Below are 20410 nucleotides of genomic sequence, written 5' to 3'. Positions count from 1 at the left end.
TTTTCAAGCACAGCCAGGCCAACCACCCTCCTCTTTAGTCTCTTCCGAAGATCGATCTCCTCCGGGCTCAGAGACCTAGAGTCTTGCGCAATATCAAGGCGGAGGATGACCTCCAGGGCCATGTGAAATTGGACTTTCAAGTTGGAGAAGAGGGATTTGCTCCAAGTCTTTAGTCTGATGCTAGTTTTCTTGAGTTTGTGGTGTAGGATGTGGTACGGCTCGATATGGTTGTGGCCTTCATTCCACGCACCTTGAACAGTTGCCAAAAAACCTGGCATCTTGATCCAGAAATTCTCGAAGCGGAAACATTTGGAGCGCTTGGGGCCGGTCGCGGATGCAAGCAGAAGGGGGCAGTGGTCAGAAAGGGAGGATGATAAAGCATGCAGGATGTGTGAGCCAAATTTCAAGCCCCAATCTTTATTGCAGAAAAAACTATCTAACTTGCTCAAGGTGGGCTCATTCTGCCCATTACTCCAAGTGAATCTCCTATTCTGGAGATGAATCTCTTTAAGCTCACAGGAGTTGAGAGCATCTCGAAATCTGACAATGCGACTCCGATCTACATTTGCACGGTTTTTATCTCACGCCCGATAGATTTGGTTGAAGTCTCCCGTGACCAGCCACATGGTACCCTGGGGTGGCTTTTCGGCGACAAGTTCGGCGAAGAAGGCATCCTTGAGGTTACTTCTAGTCGGTCCATATACCGTGGTTAGCTTGAAGGAAACAGGAGTCGGGCTCTGGGGGTACACAGTAACTGTGGCTGAGAGGGTGAACGCTTGAAAGTGGACATTGGACAAATGGACCACCTCATCATCCCAAAGCAGAAGGATGCCACCACGCGTGCCCACAGCCGGGCGCTGGACGAAACTCTTAAGTCTGTGGCCACCAATGTGGGCTGCAGTGTAATCATCAACTGATTCCATTTTGGATTCCTGGAGGCAAACGATCTGGCAAGGCGTAGAGGCAAACAACTGAGAGGGCTTCAATTACGATTTTTCAAATTTTCTTGTGATGTATTGTTTCTTAGAGTGGGCAGTATCGATCATAAACTAGCATCATAGTGTATGATACTGTCAGGACCCAACACTTGGTAAACTACTAAAGTCTGAAGATTACTGAAGAAATGGACACTTTTACTGTTAATCCGCAGCTCACTTACCCCTTCGCTGCGCACCGTCTATATCTGATCCAAGGGTCCACAATAACCTACCGTTTATCTCCCTTGCTCATTCGTGTTGCTAGGCTATATATTAGCTATGTATAAGCCGTAAGGCAGGATCATCTTATCTCTTGTATATTTGGGGTTGAACCCTAGCCGCCGCCATGTTCTGGCCTGCATAAACCTTCTTCTGTAATCAAGTATTTTCTCTAGTAGAATCCCTGTAGAACGAGAGAGGCATACCCGCATACATGTGGTTTGGTGTGTCTGGCGGCTGACATCTACTCCCGTGTGTCACACATGCATATAACTCTGGTTGCTCTCATCTAGGTCACACACATGGGCTTGGGCCCTATACCAACAGTGAAGATGGGCCAGGCCCTCATACCGGTCAACACTCCCCCTCAAGATGGGTGGTAGATATCTATCATTCCCATCTTGTCACATGCTGAACTGCATTCTCTAGTTTCCAGTCCTTTAGTCAAGCAATCTGCAATTTGTTGTCCTGAACTCACATACTCTATCTTGATAATCCCAGCATCCAGTTTTTCTTTGATAAAGAATCTGTCAATCTCCACATGTTTGGTTCTATCATGTTGAACTGGGTTGTTTGCTATGCTAATTGCTGACTTGTTGTCGCACCATACATTCATACGACTGGTCTTTAGTATCTTCAACTCTCCTAATAGATTTCTTGTCCATAACAACTCACTCAATCCCTGAGACATGGCTCTGTATTCAGCCTCTGCGGTTGATTTGGAAACAACGGGTTGTTTCTTGCTTCTCCAAGACACTAGATTTCCTCCTACGAAAACACAATGGCCTGAGGTTGATCTCCTGTCATCCAGACAGCTAGCCCAATCAGCATCACAATAACCATCCACGACAAGATGTCCATGACTCTTGTATATCAATCCTTTCCCAGGAGAACCCTTCAAGTATCTCAGGATTCTATATACTGCCTCGAGATGTTCACTCCTAGGCTCATGCATATATCTGCTCACAACACTTACTGCGAATGCAATGTCTGGTCGTGTATGACACAAGTACAATAATCTTCCCACCAATCGCTGATATTTTTCTTTATTCACCAGATCACCTGATTGGGCGGTCACTTTATGATTTTGATCAATTGGGATTGCAGCAGCTCGACAACCCAACATGCCAACATTACAGAGGAGATCCAGGGTATACTTTCTTTGAGAAAGAGCTATTCCTTTTCCAGACCTTGCCACTTCTATACCAAGGAAGTACTTGAGTCGACCAAGATCTTTAACTTTGAATGCCTTACTCAGACACCCCTTTAACCTTGCTATCTCTACGTCATCATCGCCGGTGATAATGATATCATCAACATAAACTGCAAGGATGGTCATTTTTCCTTTAGAGTGTCTATAAAACAATGTATGGTCACCATTGCATTGTCCATACCCCATGCCACGCACAGCCTGTCTAAATCTGTCAAACCAAGCTCTTGGAGACTGTTTCAGTCCATAAAGAGCTTTCTTTAGCCTGCATACCTTACCAACAGTCTCAGAAGTTGAGAACCCAGGTGGAATATCCATGTATACCTCCTCTTTCAAGTCCCCATGCAAGAAGGCATTCTTCACATCAAGTTGGTGTAAAGGCCACCCGAAATTTGCTACACAGGAGATCAGAATCCTCACAGTGTTCATCTTTGCTACTGGAGCAAAGGTCTCATCATAGTCAATGCCGTAGGTCTGGCTGTACCCCCTCGCCACAAGCCTTGCTTTGTACCTTTCAATCTTCCCTTCTGCATTCTGCTTCAGGGTGTATACCCACTTGCAGCTAACTGCCTTCTTTCCTCTTGGAAGAGGTGTTAGTACCCATGTCTTGTTCTTACTTAATGCCTCCAGCTCCTCTATCATAGCTGCTCGCCACTTTGGATCCACTTTTGCTGCCTTCCAATCAGTTGGAAGAGACACCAGCTGAAGAGAAGCAACAAATGATTTGTGGGCTGGAGATAATGCTTCATAGGAAACATAATTTCCAATATCATTGGCATCGAACCCATACTTTGGCCCGGGTATCCCTGCTTTTTCTCGAGTACCTTTTCTCAAAGCAATTGGCAAGTCCTCTGTGTCAACTGAGCTTGCATTGCTGCCTTGTTGCTCCCCCTGCATCTGTGTTGGCTGCTCCCCCTAAACATGATGTTGTCATCTTGAATATACTTGAGGATTACGCTCCTCATTCACCTTCTGCCACCTATGAGAAGCATCACCTTGCTTCCGTGAATACACCTTTAGCTACTCCTCTTGCTCTACCGTCCACCTCGGTACACAACCGATCTGGGTGGGAGCACCACCTGCCTGACTTGGCACCCCATCAGTCACAATCGGTCCTTCAGTCTGTGGTGTTATCATTTTCTGGGGCTGCTGTTCGCTTCCCTGTACCGGAATATCACCCTCGATTGGTTGTTGCAGCACTGAATCGGCAGCACCACAATTATAATTATCACTATCACTGCTCTCCCCCTCTTGACCAATTTCCGGTTGGAGACATTGGTCAAGTTCTTCAAACAAGACGCTTAGGTCAGTTTGCTCACCATAAAAGGGTTCTGATTCACGGAACGTAACATCCATGCTCACAAATGTCCTCCTCTCAGACGGACTCCAGCATTTGTACCCTCTTTGTCCTGAAGAATACCCAATAAAAATACACTTGACTGCCTGAGGATCCAGTTTGTTGACTGATGGCCTGTGATCACGAACAAAACAAGTGCAACCGAACACCTTGGGGGGAACTGGGAATGCATTTTCTGTGAAAACCAACTCACACGGTGATTTCATACCTGTCACCCGGGATGGTGTGCGGTTGATCAATAAGGTGGCCATCATGACAGCTTCACTCCACAGGAACTTGGGCACATTCATGGTGAACATCAATGCACGGGCCCCCTCCAGCAGGTGGCGATTTTTCCTCTCTGCCACCCCATTCTGAGGAGGTGTGTCCGGGCAAGATGTTTGATGCAGGATGCCCTTGTTTGACATGAAGGAACCAATGGCCTTGTTAACATATTCGGTGCCATTGTCAGATCTGAGTGCTTGAATTTTCACATTAAATTGAGTCTGAACAGGTGCATAAAAGACTTTGAAACACTGAAACACTTCATCTTTATGTTTCATAAGATAGACCCAAGTCATCCGAGAATGACAATCAATGAACGTAACAAAGTACTTCATATCACTGACAGATAACACTGGACATGTCCATACATCAGAGTGGATTAACACAAAAGGAGAGATGCTCCTGATCCCCTTACTCACATACGAGTTTCTGGTATGTTTAGCAAACTCACATGCATCACATTTCAGCTTGCTCTTGTCCACACCACTCATTACATCAGGAAATACTTGATACATTTTGTCAAAAGACACATGTCCCATCCTACAGTGATGGATCAGTGCTCTAATCTCCTTATCCTCAGCAATTGCAGCTAGCATGTGCAATCCCTCCTGGCCCGGCATGCTGCCGTCCATGTACCACAACCCCCTACGCCTTGTTCCAGTCCCAAGACTCCTGCCCGTCAATCTCTCCTGGATCAAGAACACAACCTTGTCAAGAATTATTCGGCAATCTATTTGGTCAACCAAAGCACTCAAGGACACTAAGTTCACAGGAAAAGCGGGCACATGCAACACTGAGGATAATTCAAGACTCGGCGTGCAGTTAACTGTCCCAACACCTATGATGGGTTGGGCTGTGCCATCTGCTGTGTGAATGTTTTTCTGATGTGCAAGAGAGTGTGGAACATAAGATGTAAACTCATTAAAGTCTCCAGCAACATGTTGTGATGCTCCAGAGTCAAGCACCCATTCAGAGTTTATTTTATAGGCTGCGATTAATGCATGTTCAACATTACCTTCATTTGTATCAACAAAGTTGGCATAGCTGGGAGCAGTCCCCTGTCCTCCTACAGGCTGCTTCCCTGCAGCTGAAGCAACTACATTTGCCTTAGGAGCATTCCAATGGGGAGCATTCCAAGAACCGCCACTCACATTCCAACCACCTCGGCTGCTACTGCCACCACTGTACCCTCGGCCTCTGACGTTCCTAGGTCCAATGCAGAAACGGCTGATATGCCCTGGTTGACCACAATTGTGACACACCCCTCGCTGGTCAGCCACCCTGTAAGCAGATTCATTTCCAACTCCCCTTCTCGACTGCAAGCGTACCTCTTCTTGGGACATCGCAGCAATGGCCTCATCAAGGGTCACAAGCGTCGGCTGATGTAGCATCGCAGCATGTCTACTCTCAAAAGCTTGATCTAGGCCCTTTAGAAACTGCACCACACGCCTGCGCTCAACCCACTTCCTGGCAAGCTCCATGGACTCTGCATGTGGAATCTCAAGGGGATCACACTGATCCAGATCTGCCCAAAGGTGTTGCAGCTCATTCACATACACCAGCACACTTCTGTCACCTTGACGAACAGCATGAATCTTGTCTTCAATTTGAGACATGAGCATCAGGTTTCCCTTACCGGAATACCTTGTGAACAACATGCTCCAAACAGCAGAAGCAGTTGGCAATGCCTCAACAGACATGGCAATGGCTGGAATCAAGGAGTTCAACATCCAGGCCAAAATCAGAGAGTCGCTGACACTCCACTTCTTCCATTCTGGGCTCGCCTTGTCAGCCGGTTCTTCAACCGTTCCAAGAACATACTCCGTCAGACCCTTTGTCTTCAAGATCAACAAGGCGCGCCTCGACCAGCTCAGGTAGCTGCTCACGCCATTCAGCTTGACATCATTTGGCATGAGCTCAAGCTTGAACACCTGATCTGCGTGGGGCACAATGATGGCGCCACTTGCAGGAGGTAACCCCTCGGCCTTCGCAGTCATGAGCTGCGCAAGTTTCTCTAGAGCAGCAGTGAGTTCAGCCCCCATGATTGCCTCCCCTCTTCTTCTTCTTCAATCAGCAGCGGAAAAAAAAACTTACACCAACAGCACCCAGCACCTGCAAGCAGCAGCACCACCTGCAGTTCAGCCAGCCTCCTCCTCTGGCGAGCAGCAGCAATGTCACCTCCTCTTCTTCCTCTACCAATCCTCAGCAGCAGAAGCACACACGACTGTACTAGATCGAGCCAGTACCCCCAACAGCAGCCGCACCCTTCTCTCTGCCGCAGCTACAAGCAGCACTTCCTTCTCCACTAGCACCAGCAGCAGAAGCTTAGCAGCAGCTCCACACGCACACACCTCACTGCACGTCTGCACCTCCGCGTAGCCGCGCCACGTGCTCCTCTAGTTCCCGCGCAGCCCGCAGCGCGTGCTCCTCTCCAGCAGCCCGCGCCCAGCTCCGCCGCCTTCGTCTTCCGCCGGACCCCGCCGCCTCGCTGGCGACTCTACCGCTGGCGCCTTCCTCCCTCGCCCCAGCTCTCCGGTACCATGTAGAACGAGAGAGGCATACCCGCATACATGTGGTTTGGTGTGTCTGGCGGCTGACATCTATCCCCGTGTGTCACACACGCATATAACTCTGGTTGCTCTCATCTAGGTCACACACATGGGCTTGGGCCCTATACCAACAGTGAAGATGGGACAGGCCCTCATACCGGTCAACAATCCCTCTCGGTGCATTGATTTCCTTGCGTGATCTCTGAATTTCTCTGAATCTTGAGCATCTCTGACCTCAACTAGTTCAGAGCATGACAGGTACCACTTTAGTTACTACTCCCTCCGTTCCAAAATAGATGACTCAACTTTATACTAATTTTGTATAAAATTAGTACAAAGTTGGGTCATCTATTTTGGAACGGAGGGAGTACCTTCTTATATTGCATGGTATTCTCTTATTTATAAATCTGTAGAATCCCAATTTGAAACTGTGTACAAGATTTGTAAAGCTTGTATAAATTTTATCGTCTGTGCACTTGCATGATACTAATATCATCTCTCTCATCATTAGTTAATATATAGTATCCCATCATTAGTACTAATCGTTTGTGCACTTGCATGGTGTTGGTGGCATTGCATAATACACTGTGACTCTGTGAGAGGTGTTGGAGTGTACTACATGTTTAAGTTAATTTTAATTTGCAGGGACGAGGAAGCATGGTACGCACGAACAAGGAGCAAGTTAAAGGTATCGGCTACCTGGGCTATCTTTACCAAAGGTATCGTCCACCCGACACATGAACATGCATACAGCGTAGTATATAGGTGCTCATAGGTGGGTGGTACCTTTTGCAATTTTTTTCGAAACGGGTACCTTTTGCAATTGGTTTAGTTAGGCTTTATCATCTACCAACCGACACATTATCTAAAGCATGGTGCGCACGCCAGTATTCTATGGTTGCATTTTAACCCTGGCGTGGATCTGTATATATGACAATTATAAAAGGTACAGCACGCAGCTCTGCTTGGAGTGCACTGCCGCGAATCTCTCAAAAATAAATAAAAAGCTGCCGCATATCTTGGGGAAATATAATACCGCTACTGGTGCTCGAATCATGGATTACATCAGGATAGAATTGTAGATTTTTACCATGGAATTTGCTAAGCACCGTTCTGCTCTCTGCATCAAGCCTGTGCGTACTACAGCTCGCCGCAGACAAACGTAGCTTAGTGGCTAGTGAGCGAGACTAAGCTTGAGGTTTTACTGGCTATTTGCATACGTCAAAAAGTAAAATTAATTTTCAGAGTTTGCAGGCAGGTTTTACTGGCTATTTGCATACAAGTGGACTACAGATTATTACTTTTCTTTTCCTTCCAATAACGTTGTACTAGATCTACTTTGTAAGAGCCAGACAATAAGCATCGTCTTGGCTTAAACAAGTCCACACTCCACAGACATAGAAATGCTCCCCCGATGCAGCGTAAATAATTAATTTCCAGGGCAGTCTGCAGACTGTTTATATTAACTAATGATGAATGTGGATCTCGAGGGGGGAAATAATATGAATTCAAAGGAATGCAGTAGTAGATATTAGATGGCACCATCAAGTTAGGCAGCTCTCTTCACCAGCCTTTGCTTGCTTCTCACGCGCTCACACTGCACACAAACGCAGCTAGCTAGCTCACTAGTGAACCGAGAGAGGAAGGAGGCCAAGCTCGAGATGGCAATGCCAATCGTGAGCGCCGCGGCGGGGGTGATGAACCCCCTCATCAGCAAGCTCACCATGCTGATGGGAGATGAGTACAAGAAGCTCAAAGGAGTGAGGAAGGAGGTGGCTTTTCTCAGGGACGAGCTCAGTGCCATGAATGCTGCCCTTGAGAAGCTGGAGTTCGTGGAAAAGCTCGAGCCAGATACCAAGAACTGGAGGGACCATGTCAGGGAGATGGCCTACGACATGGAGAACTGCATCGATGACTTCATGCAGAATATTGGAGGTGCCGACGCCAGCGCCAGCTTCATGAAGAGGACTGCTCGGCGCCTGAAGACATTGCGTGCGCGTCACCGGATTGCTGGCCAGATCCAGGAGCTCAAGGCTCTTGCAGTAGAGGCAAAGGAACGGCAAATAAGGTACCACAAGATTCGCTGCTCTTGGTCCATAAAATGTTGTCTATTTTTTGTATTAGAAGGTGGAGTAAACATAGATATGCTTTAGTTTATCCGACAATGAATCTAAAAAGGTTTTGCCTGAGAGCAAGTTCAGGCATAGCGTCCAAATTATACTACCAAACAACATGTGGGAGGTCTGACTATCTTGAAGTTCTTCATGTTTTGCATGGTACTCCAATCATAGCCCCCAAATCCCCACTCTATTTTTCTCCATTTCTCATTTATATTATACGCAAACTATATTCGTAAACCACATTCTACCACAATATTCCAAACATAATATTGTGCTGCAATCCGCATATAGTTTGACAATATTTCAAATACGCAAAAATCATCAATTCAAATTCGGATTCAAAACAAAAAGCATGGTAGTCATCAAACATAGACATGCCAAACAGTTTAAAGGCACTCAAGGGAAACTGTGATGCGCCATGGCATTGCCACATGTGTGCCCCTAGATAATCTCCAATTTGCGAATAAATCTTCATCTCGCAAATCTAGCTGTGCATTTCAAGAAATGCCTCAACTAGGAACATGGTTTAAGGCGCAATATTTTTGTGAGAAACATATGCAATTGTAACTTCCTCCTTTGACATTCTAATCAATTCCAGGTACAAGATTGATGGTTGTAATACTAGTTGTGGCACTGTGGATATTGATCCTCGGATTTCAGCGATCTACAAAGACGCTGCTGGACTTGTGGGTACTGATGGCCCAAAGAAGGAGGTTGTCAGTTTGTTGGTAGACACCGACAACAAGCTCAAGGTGGTGTCCATCGTGGGATTTGGGGGACTGGGTAAAACTACACTTGCTAATCAGGTATATGACGATCTTAAAGAGCAGTTTGACTGTAAGGCATTTATTCCTGTCTCTCAAAAACCAGACATGACTCGGCTTCTCAATAGCCTAAGATTAAATCTTGGGATAAATGAGTCCTCTGGTATTTGTGAGGTGCAAGACATCATCCGTCAACTTAGAGAACACCTTGCAAACAAGAGGTATAGTTACATCTTTAAGTCTACAAGCATTCTTGCATTTTTGCGTTATAGTGTGTTTTTTGTATATTTATTTTTTTGGTCAAAAGAGAAATGTGTTTGTGCGAATCGCGAAGCGCAGAATGGATGGCTAGATAGAGAGGGCCTGGGTGCAGGTGTTCTATTATATATTTTTGCGCGGGCACACGGGAGGCTTACCCTAGCCGCCAGCGGGGTGCCGCTCCTCCCCTTCCTCGCCACCGCCAGGGGGCGCGGCGGGGCGAATCCCAGCCGGCAGCCGGCGGCGGCGGGGTGCTCTTCTTCCCCTCGCGCGGGTGGTGAGACGCGGGGCGGCTCATCCGGGCCTGGGTGCTGCGCTAAGTGCCGGGGGCAGCAGCACAACGACGCGTCGGGGCTGGTCGACGGTGGTGGCACGACAGTGGTGCGTTGGGCATTGTGGTGGTGGGAGGCACGCCTTGGTCTCCGGGGTTGGCGAAGTCGAGGCCAGATCTGGGGCCGGGCGGCGCGGGTTGTAGGTCTCCGCCCCTGCCATGGCCACGACGGGTGGTGTGAGATGCAGCAGCAGCTGGCCGGTGGGCGGGCCTGCCAGAATCCGGGGGCTACGCGGCTGGAAGACGACAGGCAACACAGTTGGGCTCCTCGTGAGCTTCCTTCGCAATTGGCGGCGGTTCTTGGGGTCTCTTATTGCCGGTGGGCGGGTGTGTGTTGGTGGCCTCGCGTGGAGCTGTGTTCGTCGCCGAGGTGGGGCGACACGGACGGTGTCCGGTGGGGAGGCAGGCTGGAGGGATGGGAGGCGCCGACAAGCTCGGCCCACCCGTTGCTGGCACAGGGGTGTGCCGGCCCAGATGCGTCCGCTCGCCCTCCTCCGCCGTTCCCCGGCCGTATGTGGGCTGACACAGCTCCGGCGTTGTTCGAGGCGGGACGTATCCTGCGGTCTCTTCGGCTAGGTGTGCCCTTTGGCTCAAAGCCGATCACTTTGGTCGGTCTTGGGGGTGTCTGGATGCAGGGCGGCGGCCCTTGCGGCGGGAGACACGATGTTTGTGGGCGGAACTTGCGCCTCGGGTGCGGGCGAGCGGCCATGGCCACGAGGGTGGGTGGCCGCTGGTGTTTGGCGGAGCTAGGATACGTCGGAGGGGTGGGCATGCCCGGGCACATCACTTGCCCAATCTTGTATTCGCCGACGGCAGCGACATCCGTGGACACCGTATCCTTTATGAAGGCTCCGTCGTGGTGCCCTTACTCCTTCGAGCCGCTCCGGGTGAAAACTCGATCTTTGGGATCGGATGGTGGCGGCTATCAGGGGTCGTTCCCTTCTAGGAGGCACCATCTTGAAGTCCTTATTCCGTCGTTTTCCGTCTCACCTCTCCTCGGAGGCTTGGAGGTCTTCGTTGGCTCCAAGCGGTTCATCCTCGCGCATGTGTAGTGGCTTGGTAGTCGTTGGGGTGGTGTGGCGGTGCTCAACACCTTTGTATCTTGCCTTGGGTGTGTGTGTCGTGTGCGGTGGTGGTGTGAGTTTGTATCGTGATGCTTGTGGATCGGTGCTTTATATTTAAAGCAGGGCAAAAGCCTTTTTCGGTAATGCCTCATAGTTAAGTTACCATCCAAGATGGCGAGATCATGAGCCAGCGGATTGGTCATTTATACAGAATCAAAGTTTAGAACACTAGCTTGTTTGAAGTTTATGCAGGATAGTAGATCAGTCTGCAGAATTCATCAATTCTACTTCGCCTAGACATAGATGATTATATTGATCCATCCCTGATCTACATGTTAATGATACCTGATTAGAACACAGAAGTAAACTTCAGATTGCGATTTCTCTGACCTTTTGAACATGATACTGAGTTAGTGCACAGAATTTATACTTCAGACAGCAAATGATCATTGGTTTGTTCATTACTGTAGTCCTTAATTAAGATGTGATATTAGATCACTATGAGAAATTAAAATCTGAACTGTGGCCTGCTCGCCTGCCACTGTGCTGACCTTGTAGATTCTTAAAAAATTCACAGAAATAAAGTTGTCAACACAAACAAGTAGGTCGCTTGTATGTGACATTAGAAAAACATGTGGAGTTGATATCTGGATCGGCAAATGTGTAATTAGACCCGTAGGAAGACCTAATGCCCATGTAGCATTTGTGTGAGGTGTTAAATTGGGAATATGACGGTGATTAAAAATAAAGAAATACAATGAATTCCCGCAAAAAAAATGAATAGCATGTTGACAGCTCTCAATACTGGATGTGTCATCGTAAAGCAACAAAACAACTTTTATGGAATATAGGCAATGATCTGTTTTGATGGAAAATATATGTAAAATCCGCTATTTTGAAAGAAAAATTTTAACACACAACACAAGCTGTTGTTGTTATTTTATCTTGAACATTACACAAATATGTCTAACTTAGATGTAAGAATGGCATTTGCTTGAATTCAGTTTATGTTTACTCGAAGTTTATTTGATTCTATTGATGTTTTCACCTGCAATATTTTTATTTGTCGCCTAGTGTAATATATAACACCATATTCAATAGGTATTTTGTTATTGTCGATGACTTGTGGGATCAAGGAGCATGGGAGATTATAAGATGTGCCTTTCCAGAAAATGGTAATGGGAGTAGAGTAATAGTAACCACACGAGTGGAAGCCGTTGCAATCTCAGCATGTTCTTGTCACTGTAAGCACATTTACAGAATGAAGCCCCTCAGCACTGAAGATTCCAGAAGCTTATTCATGAAGAGAGTATTTGGGTCTGAAAACATGTGCCCGTCTAATTATGAAAAAGTTTCAACTGAAATTCTGAAGAAGTGTGGCGGATTACCACTTGCAATTATTACTATAGCTAGCCTATTGGCTTGTCGCCGAGAAAGATCAAGGAATGACTGGGAGAACATACGGAATTCTCTAGGTGCCCAGTTTGCTACAAACCCCACACTGAAAGATATGAGGAGTATATTAAACCTCAGCTATATGAATCTTCCTCTTCATCTCCGCACTTGTTTTCTTTACATTGGTATGTATCCAGAAGACTATGAGATAAGGAGGGATGATCTAGTTCGAAAATGGATAGCCGAAGGCTTTATCAGTAATTTGCATGGACCAAATTTGGAGGATGTTGGGATAAGTTATTTCAATGAGCTAGTCAATAGAAGCTTGATTCAGCGTGTAATGACCTACAAGGGAGTTTACTGCAAAGTACATGATATGATGCTAGATTTGATCCTAAGCAAGTGTGCAGAAGACAATTTTAATAGTGTGGCATATACTTCCGAAGACATGACAAGACTCTGTAACTGCACGTACAAGATTCGTCGGCTGTCCCTCATCTCAAGTGTTGATAGAAGAAAAAGGGAAACAGTATCATGGACAGTTTCAGGTAGCATATCGCAAGTTCGGTCATTTGTGTGGTTCGGAGATTGCAAGTTCATACCTCGTCTTTCTCAGTTAAAGTATATCCGTGTGTTATGCTTTGAACAAGATTTATATGCGGATTCAGATCCCAATTCATGTCTCGACCTCACTGCTGTCAGCCAATTGTTTCATCTGAGGTATTTGAGGGTTTCAGAGTATGTGTATGCAGAGCTTCCTGCTGAAATTAAGGGGCTTGTGCATTTGGATACGTTGGATGTCACGAATGGAAGCATCCCGTCAGACATGGTGCACTTGCCCCGCTTGTCCTATCTCATAATGAGTCGTTTTGACGGGCTACCTGAAAGGATCGGGCTTATGGAATCTCTCCGCACACTAGATGGTTTCGAACTGGTGGACAGCTCGCTGGAGGCTATTAAGGGCCTCGGCAAGCTGACTAATCTGAGAAACCTGACCCTTGTTATGGGTGCAGAGTGCAGCACTTGCAATCTGGAGAAGGCGAAGTGTGATGCTTTGGCCTCTTCTATTTGTAAGCTACGCAACCTCAAATATCTCGGGATCACAGGCATGATTGATGATAATTATGACGTTCTAGGCTCAATTTCAGATCCTCCTGCCCTTATCGAGGAAATGTGCGTTGACATGTGGGCGTTCTTGAGAGTTCCTAAATGGATCGGTGATCTCCATTGCCTGCATACCCTGCAATTACGTGTCAGGGAGATGAAAAATGATGGGATAACTATTCTTGGAGAACTGCCATCCCTCGTCGACCTCAGCCTTTCCTTTGATAAATGCTTTAAAGAAGAGGCTGTAATCTTCGGCAAGGGCTTATTCCAAGTTCTCGAGCGTCTTGGCTTCTACTCTAGGGAAGGTATTACAACACATGTGGGTTTCGAGGCAGGAGCTGTGCCCAAGCTACGAAAGCTCGATCTGAAAGTCGACTGGCCACAGTGGGGCGGAGCTACACCAGTCGGCATGGAGCACCTCTTGGAGCTCCAGCAAATACGTTTAATTGTATCCCGCATCAAGAAGGAATCTTTTGAACAAGTGAAGCTCGTAGTCCAGTCTGCATTTGGTAACGCCCTGCAACTGCTGCCAAGGCGTCCTTCGTTGGATATTGAATGTTACTCCTGGTGAGTGAAGCATGAACGGACCACGTGCAGTGAGCAATCTGTCTCTGGACGCTCTCTACTGTAACTTGCATCATATATGTTGTACGTTTTTCAACCATTTCTACGGTGTTTAATTTCTTCAGTGTCGTACTGTTGTTACATCAATATCTCCGATGCACTCTGAGAGCCATTTCATCAACCTCAAACCATTTTCAATCATTTCTATGCTGCAACCTCAACCATTCATTTATGCTTTGCATTTGTTGGTGTATATCCAGAAAATAACGTAATTAATGAGGGGTTATTTGGTTCAGAAATGGCCATTAAAGACGGATTACCTCGTTAGTAAGACGTCTGCACTTGCCTCGTTACTCAGTTGCAACATGGATCTCCTGCACAGCCCATCACTAACAAGGATGAGATAAATATGTCGAGAAATAGTAGCCAACGTCTTCCACGAGTGTTCTCTGTTTGCTGACTAACTGAATTAACTATTGATATACCCTCTCCGTCTCAGAATAAGTGTCAAAATTAAGACATTTATTTTGAAACAAAGGAAGTACATGACCATTCGGGCTCTCTATGCAAAATCAGGAGAAGCCACCGGAAAAGCAAAGGGCCATTGTGCGTGCAAGGTTGCAGAAAATTCAGAATGCTGATGGCTGATTTCACAAACGCTGCGTTTGGATGTCTGTAATGAGGCGCTGTATTGGATTTGGTATTCCCAAATTTCCAATTCAGCTGTTTGGCATGCGCGTGGAAACAACGGTCTGAAATAAAACGAATACAGCGCCGAAACCGCTTACACGCGCTGCACCCTCCCATGTTTCCGAGCTCCGCCCCTCCGATTTGGCTGGAAACATCCATCCCGCAAAACATAACGATTCAATCTTTCTTTCTTCCCCCGCTCGACCAAGGACACAGCAGGCCCCCGCGCGACGTGAGAGGAGCCGACGGCGGCCCCCAGTCCTCGCGCGGCCCTCCGGCACCTGAATCCCCGCCACCTCAGTTCATTCCCCTCCTCCAATGGATGCCTTATCTCCCCCTTCGATTCAGATCTAGGTGTGGAGTTGAAGTGGCCATCCGTCAGGCCTCGCAAGCCATGGCCGACGCAGGCGGCGGCGCTGCCGTTGTCTGTTTCTTCTTTGCTGCTAGTTACGAGTTGCCAAAAGATTGTAGTATTGCTCACCTCCTTTCAATCTGGACGTCTCTTTTGTCACCACTAGTTCACTAGTTCATCAGTTGGCAGTCAAATGCACATTACGCAGCCATATTCTGTCAACTTCAGGAACAGATTTCATGGTGCTTGCTCTCTTATGACAATGCAGGAAATTTGTCTGTTTCATATAACCATCCATTCAGACGAAATTTAGTTTCCCTTCGCATATTGCTAAATGAGATTAGTAACAAGAGGATTGATTGTTAATTTTTGACGGGTGGATTGATTCTTAATTATGTGTGCAGTGTGGAACTTATGTCTCTGCTTTGGCCTGATTGCTTTTCAAAAGAAGATAGGGAGGTCAGCAGGAGCATACTGTCAGCAAGAGCCAGCGAGATAAGATGATCATCGGCAACCCGTCTTACTTGACAGCAAGAGCAACAAGGACGTTGATTATAGTCACATATTGTATAAATTTTGATTTGATGCATATAGAACAAGGCATTATGCAATTCCATAGTTTGTCGTCCAAACAAGATTTGGTATTGAAACCTCACTGGGATTCCATGGGCCAATTCCATGACATCCAAACAAGTGAAATCGTATTCATGTCCATTACAGTTTCCTCACTGAATTGGTATTAAAACCAATACAGTCCTCCAATACAGAGAAAAATGCTGATGGCTGACTCGAAGCAAAAAAAAAAGAAAAAAAGGGCCCATTTCATCCCGTTAGCAAATCCGGAATGCCGTGTAGCTCGGCTGCGGCTCCGTCATGCTGTCGACGAGCCCCCTCGATGTACACGGGGGCGTGGCGCTCCTGGATGTCGCACACCTCCCGACTCCCGTCCGTAGCGTCGTGCATATAGCCGGCAAAGACGAGGTTCGTCCATGGCGTCGACGGTCCACTACTCAAACTGCACGCGCATCGGCTCACCCTCCAGGTAGTGCAAGCTATGTCTGTTTTATCGCGGAGAGTGAATAAGCACGACGAGCCACCGCGTCAGTCTCCCGGTCGGCGTGCGTCCGGCAGCCACATCCGCTGTGGCATGTACTTGTCGTACGCCGAGTAAGATGCCAGAACGACGATTACTGCTATTTTTCTTTCAAATTAGAGGTCAATGGCCTCGATCTATCGAAAATGGCCTTTGTTTTTATTTTTTGAAAGATCCAGCAATTGCTGGCTTTTCATTGCATTAGCTGGAAACAGTGGGAAGAAACAAAGTGTGTGTGTGTGTGTGGGGGGGGGGGGGGGGGGGTGCAGGTCCTAAGACCTGGTACATCCACAGGTTATAACATTGTGCTGACGAATCCGGGGATTTTCCCGGCCGTGAAAATTAGAGTAGCCTACTCCTCACGATGGATCCCAGAAGGGGCTCTACAGTCCAATGGCTCCAGCTTGTCGCCAAAGCTCGACAGAGTTGCTAATGGCTCTCTTGATGTCCATGTGTGCTGGTAGCTTGTCTCTGAAGGTGCAGCTGGCACTCCATATTGCCCAACAAGTTAGGAGGATGATGTTTTTTGCCCCCTTTCTGAAAGCTGCCGGTGCCGCTTCAACCATCGTCTGTATAATCTGAACCGAAGTCGAGGTCTTCCATGAGTCACTTGGAATGAGGCTTGAGCAGTTTCCTTGGCTTCCCACCGAGCTCCAGACAGCCAAAGCGGTGGGGCAGCACCAGAACAAGTGGTGCACCGATTCCAAACTTCGGACACAGAGTTGGCAGAAGTAGCTGTTGGGCCAACCGCGTCGTTGGAGGCGATCATTTGTCTAGAGGCGATCCTTGAGCAGCAACCAAGTGAAGAACTTGATGTTTCCCGGTGCCCATGTCTTCCATACAAGGTCGCCCGTGTCGGATCGGAGCTAGCCCTGAAACTGCATTGCATAGGCCGACCGTGCTGTGTACTGGCCCTTTGCTTCCTGATTCCACCGGATGGTGTCTCGGGTGCCTTCGCTGAATACTGTGGCAGCAGCAATGATCTGACGGTTGAGCCGAATGAACTCTGGCAGCAACGAGTGCATGTCTCCGTGCCTCAAATCTTTAATCCAATTGTCGTCCCTGATCGCTTCTCGCACGGCCCGTCTCTTTCGCTTGGGGTGGTTGTAGAGGCCTGCGTAAGCTGCTGCAAGGGTGCAAGGACCGATCCATCGGGACTGCCAGGACAAAGCCGTCGAGCCGTCCCCGATTGTCACTGTGGTTGTAGCTGCGAAGAGGGCTATGTCCTGATCGCAGCAAGGCGACACAGTGCCCACCCACAGGCGGCCAGGGTCTGTCCAAGCAATCCAGAGCCATCTCAGTCTCAGAGCCCGACTGAAACGCTCGAAATCAAGAATGCCCAAGCCTCCATGGATGGTTGGTCTTTGTGACCGAGCTACCTGTAGGCCGGAATCAGCCCCGTCAGTGCTCATCACGATCGGTGCCAAGCGTGCATGACGCTCCCGTATATTAACTGTATTCATAGAAAAGTCCGCTGTACAGCGGCCATATTTGCTTTTTGATATTCTGTGCAGGCTCACGTACACCAGCAGGCACCGGAGTGCGGCACAGCTCCACGTCACCGTCAAGCGTGCATCACTCCAGTTTCATGTACGCGGCACGGGAGTTGACTCCGTCAACATGTGCCATGCCAGGGTGACTGTTTCGAGTCCAGCAAGAGCCTTTTGAGTTGTTGACGACCACACCCTCTGCCTCTCGTACAGCTGCAGCGGTCGTATCTTGAGGAGCCATGTCGTTTGAGTCACCAACGACCTCGCTCTCAGCCTCTCACCATTGCGGTACGAGGCAACATTAATTGGCTTCCACCGATCGGAATTGAGTAAATAGCATAAAACTATTATTTTACAGGTTAGGATTTTAAAAAACTATCGGTTTCAAATTTTTCGCTGATAACTACCAACTCAGGGGTTGGCTGTTTTAAAAAACCCAAATCGTCGAGCCTTTATCAGTTGATACCGATTATGACAGGTCGGGCCCGCATGTAAACACACCGTTAGTTTGACCGTTAACTTACATGTGGGGCCCACTTGTAAGTTTCCTCTTCCTCTTCTCTTTCTTCTTCCTCTCCATCTCTTCTCTTTCCTCCCCTTGTGTCTCCCGTCCCGACCATCTCCCCTCTTGAGCCGGCGACCTCCCTCCCCTCCAGAGCCGGCGACCCCCCTCCCTTCCCAGGCCGGCGACCCTCTCCCTCGAGCTGGCGACCCTCCCCCATCCCCCCCGAGCCGGAGCTCCTGGTGGTGACGAGGCCGGCCTCGTCCGCGAGTCATGGCGTGGCGGCGGCCCCAGGCGAGGCACGGGAGCCGCGAGTCATGGCGTGGTCGCGGCGCAGGTGAGGCACGGCATGGCGGCCGTTGCGGGCGCGGCTCGCCGCTGCAGGTGATGCCCGGCATGGCGGCTGCTGCGGGTGCGGCTCGCCGGCCTCAGGTGGTGCACGACGTGGATTCCGCCGTTGTGGGCGCGGCTCGCTCCGGAGGCAGAGCGCTCGAGATCGAGCTCCTGCCATGGTGGGTGCGCCTCCTCTGGATCTAGGGACCTGATTGCTTTTTTTTTTGAAAACTTTTAGGGACTCGATTGCTTTTTCAGAAAACTTCCAGGGACCCGATTGCTTTTTCAGGCACTGACATGTGGGCCCTGCATATCAGCTAACGGTCAAACACACGGTCAAATAGACGGAATGTTTAGGTGCGGGCCCGACCTGTCATAAACAGGTTTAATTTTTAAGCAATGGACATTTAGGGTTTTTTGAAACAACTGACCCCCGAGTTGGTAGTTATCAGCGAAAAATTTGAAACCGATAGTTTTTTGAAACCCTAGCCTGTAAAGTAGTAGTTTTATGCTATTTACTGGATCGGAACTGGTCTTCGGTGTTGCTGCTGTCCATGGGTTCAGGAGAAATCACCTCAGCAGACCGCCCGCGAGCTTCATGGATGGAAGCAACCACAGACTCGACAACATCGATTCCGTCACCCAAAATATCACCCGCATCTAGCCTAGGAACCAACCTGGAGCACACACACGATTCTCAGTCAGCCAGATCCAAACCAACAGCTGGAGACGAAGGTCTCAAGGACAAATCGTTGGGAAATCAAGGAGTAGAATATCCAAGTCAAAACAAATTTCAGTTTGGAAGAAGTAAGAGCAAGAGAAATTACGCGGGGCAGACTGGTTCTCACCCTGAATCTGCTTCTTCAAAGAAGAACTCGAGTCCATCCATGGTGAATCGTCGCTCCGCACAGCTACCACGAGGGAAGGGGATGAAATCGTCTGACCAGGGGAAGAAAAAGCACCGCTTCTAGGGTTAGGCTTGCCAGCAGCGCCAGACGGGCCAGAATTAATATCGCACCACCCTGCTAATTTTAAATCAGCCCATCAGGCTCATGACATGCTTGTGTATCCCCTACGCACCCGCGGCCCATGTACAAAGCTAGCACACCAGTGCATGGCACGCATGTATTTCAACTTAACAGCTAATGCACGAGAAAAAAGACGAGCACACATCGCCGCGCTATACTGCACGGCCCATAGCGGCCTGCAGGTAGCTCGGCCACCAAAACGCCATTCTCTCTATCAAAAATGGCCCTATTCATTACAAAAACCGTCTAAATACTTACATCAACTTTAGAGCATCTCCAGCCGTTGGCCTCCCAGAAGGCGCGTAAAAACGCCGCCTGAGGACGAGCCAGCGCTAAAATCGGCATGGGGGCGAGCGGGTTCCCAGCTGCCAGCCCCAGGGTCGTCCCTAGAGGCCGTTTTTTTAAAGAATTCGGCAAAGTTCGGCAAATTTGGACAAGTATTTGGCTACAGTTCGGCAAATACAAATATTCGACATTACATAACATAGTTATTTAAAAAAAGGCCGCAACTACAACTATGGCGCGAAGAAGTCGCTGAGCGAGGCGAAGTCACTGACGTCGCCGTCGTCCTCGTCGGCCTTCTCCTCCTTGACGCGGCCGCCCCTGCTGGACCCCTGCCCGACGTCGCCCTGTCGGACCAGTGGCGGCGGCGCGTCATCGTCGTTGTCGTCGAGGACGACGACGCCTCCCTCGTCCCGACCACGGCGCCGAGCAGTGAACCGCTCGTAGGCGAGACGCTGGCG

General features: G+C 48.5%; 1 protein-coding gene across 1 annotated transcript; it reads left to right on the top strand.

The window, feature by feature from the left end:
* The first annotated feature begins 8165 nt into the window (after positions 1-8165).
* Positions 8166-14352, top strand: LOC123128759 (disease resistance protein RGA5-like). Its single transcript, XM_044548856.1, has 3 exons — positions 8166-8644; positions 9295-9681; positions 12215-14352. Exons 1-3 carry the CDS (start codon positions 8238-8240, stop codon positions 14184-14186), a joined length of 2766 nt encoding a protein of 921 aa, XP_044404791.1. The 5' UTR covers positions 8166-8237; the 3' UTR covers positions 14187-14352.
* The last annotated feature ends 6058 nt before the right edge of the window (positions 14353-20410 follow it).

This window comes from Triticum aestivum, chromosome 6A, assembly GCF_018294505.1.
Source record: "Triticum aestivum cultivar Chinese Spring chromosome 6A, IWGSC CS RefSeq v2.1, whole genome shotgun sequence".
Lineage (NCBI taxonomy): Eukaryota > Viridiplantae > Streptophyta > Magnoliopsida > Poales > Poaceae > Triticum > Triticum aestivum.
Note: the sequence above shows the minus strand (reverse complement) of the source record. Positions and strands in the feature narration are given on the sequence as shown.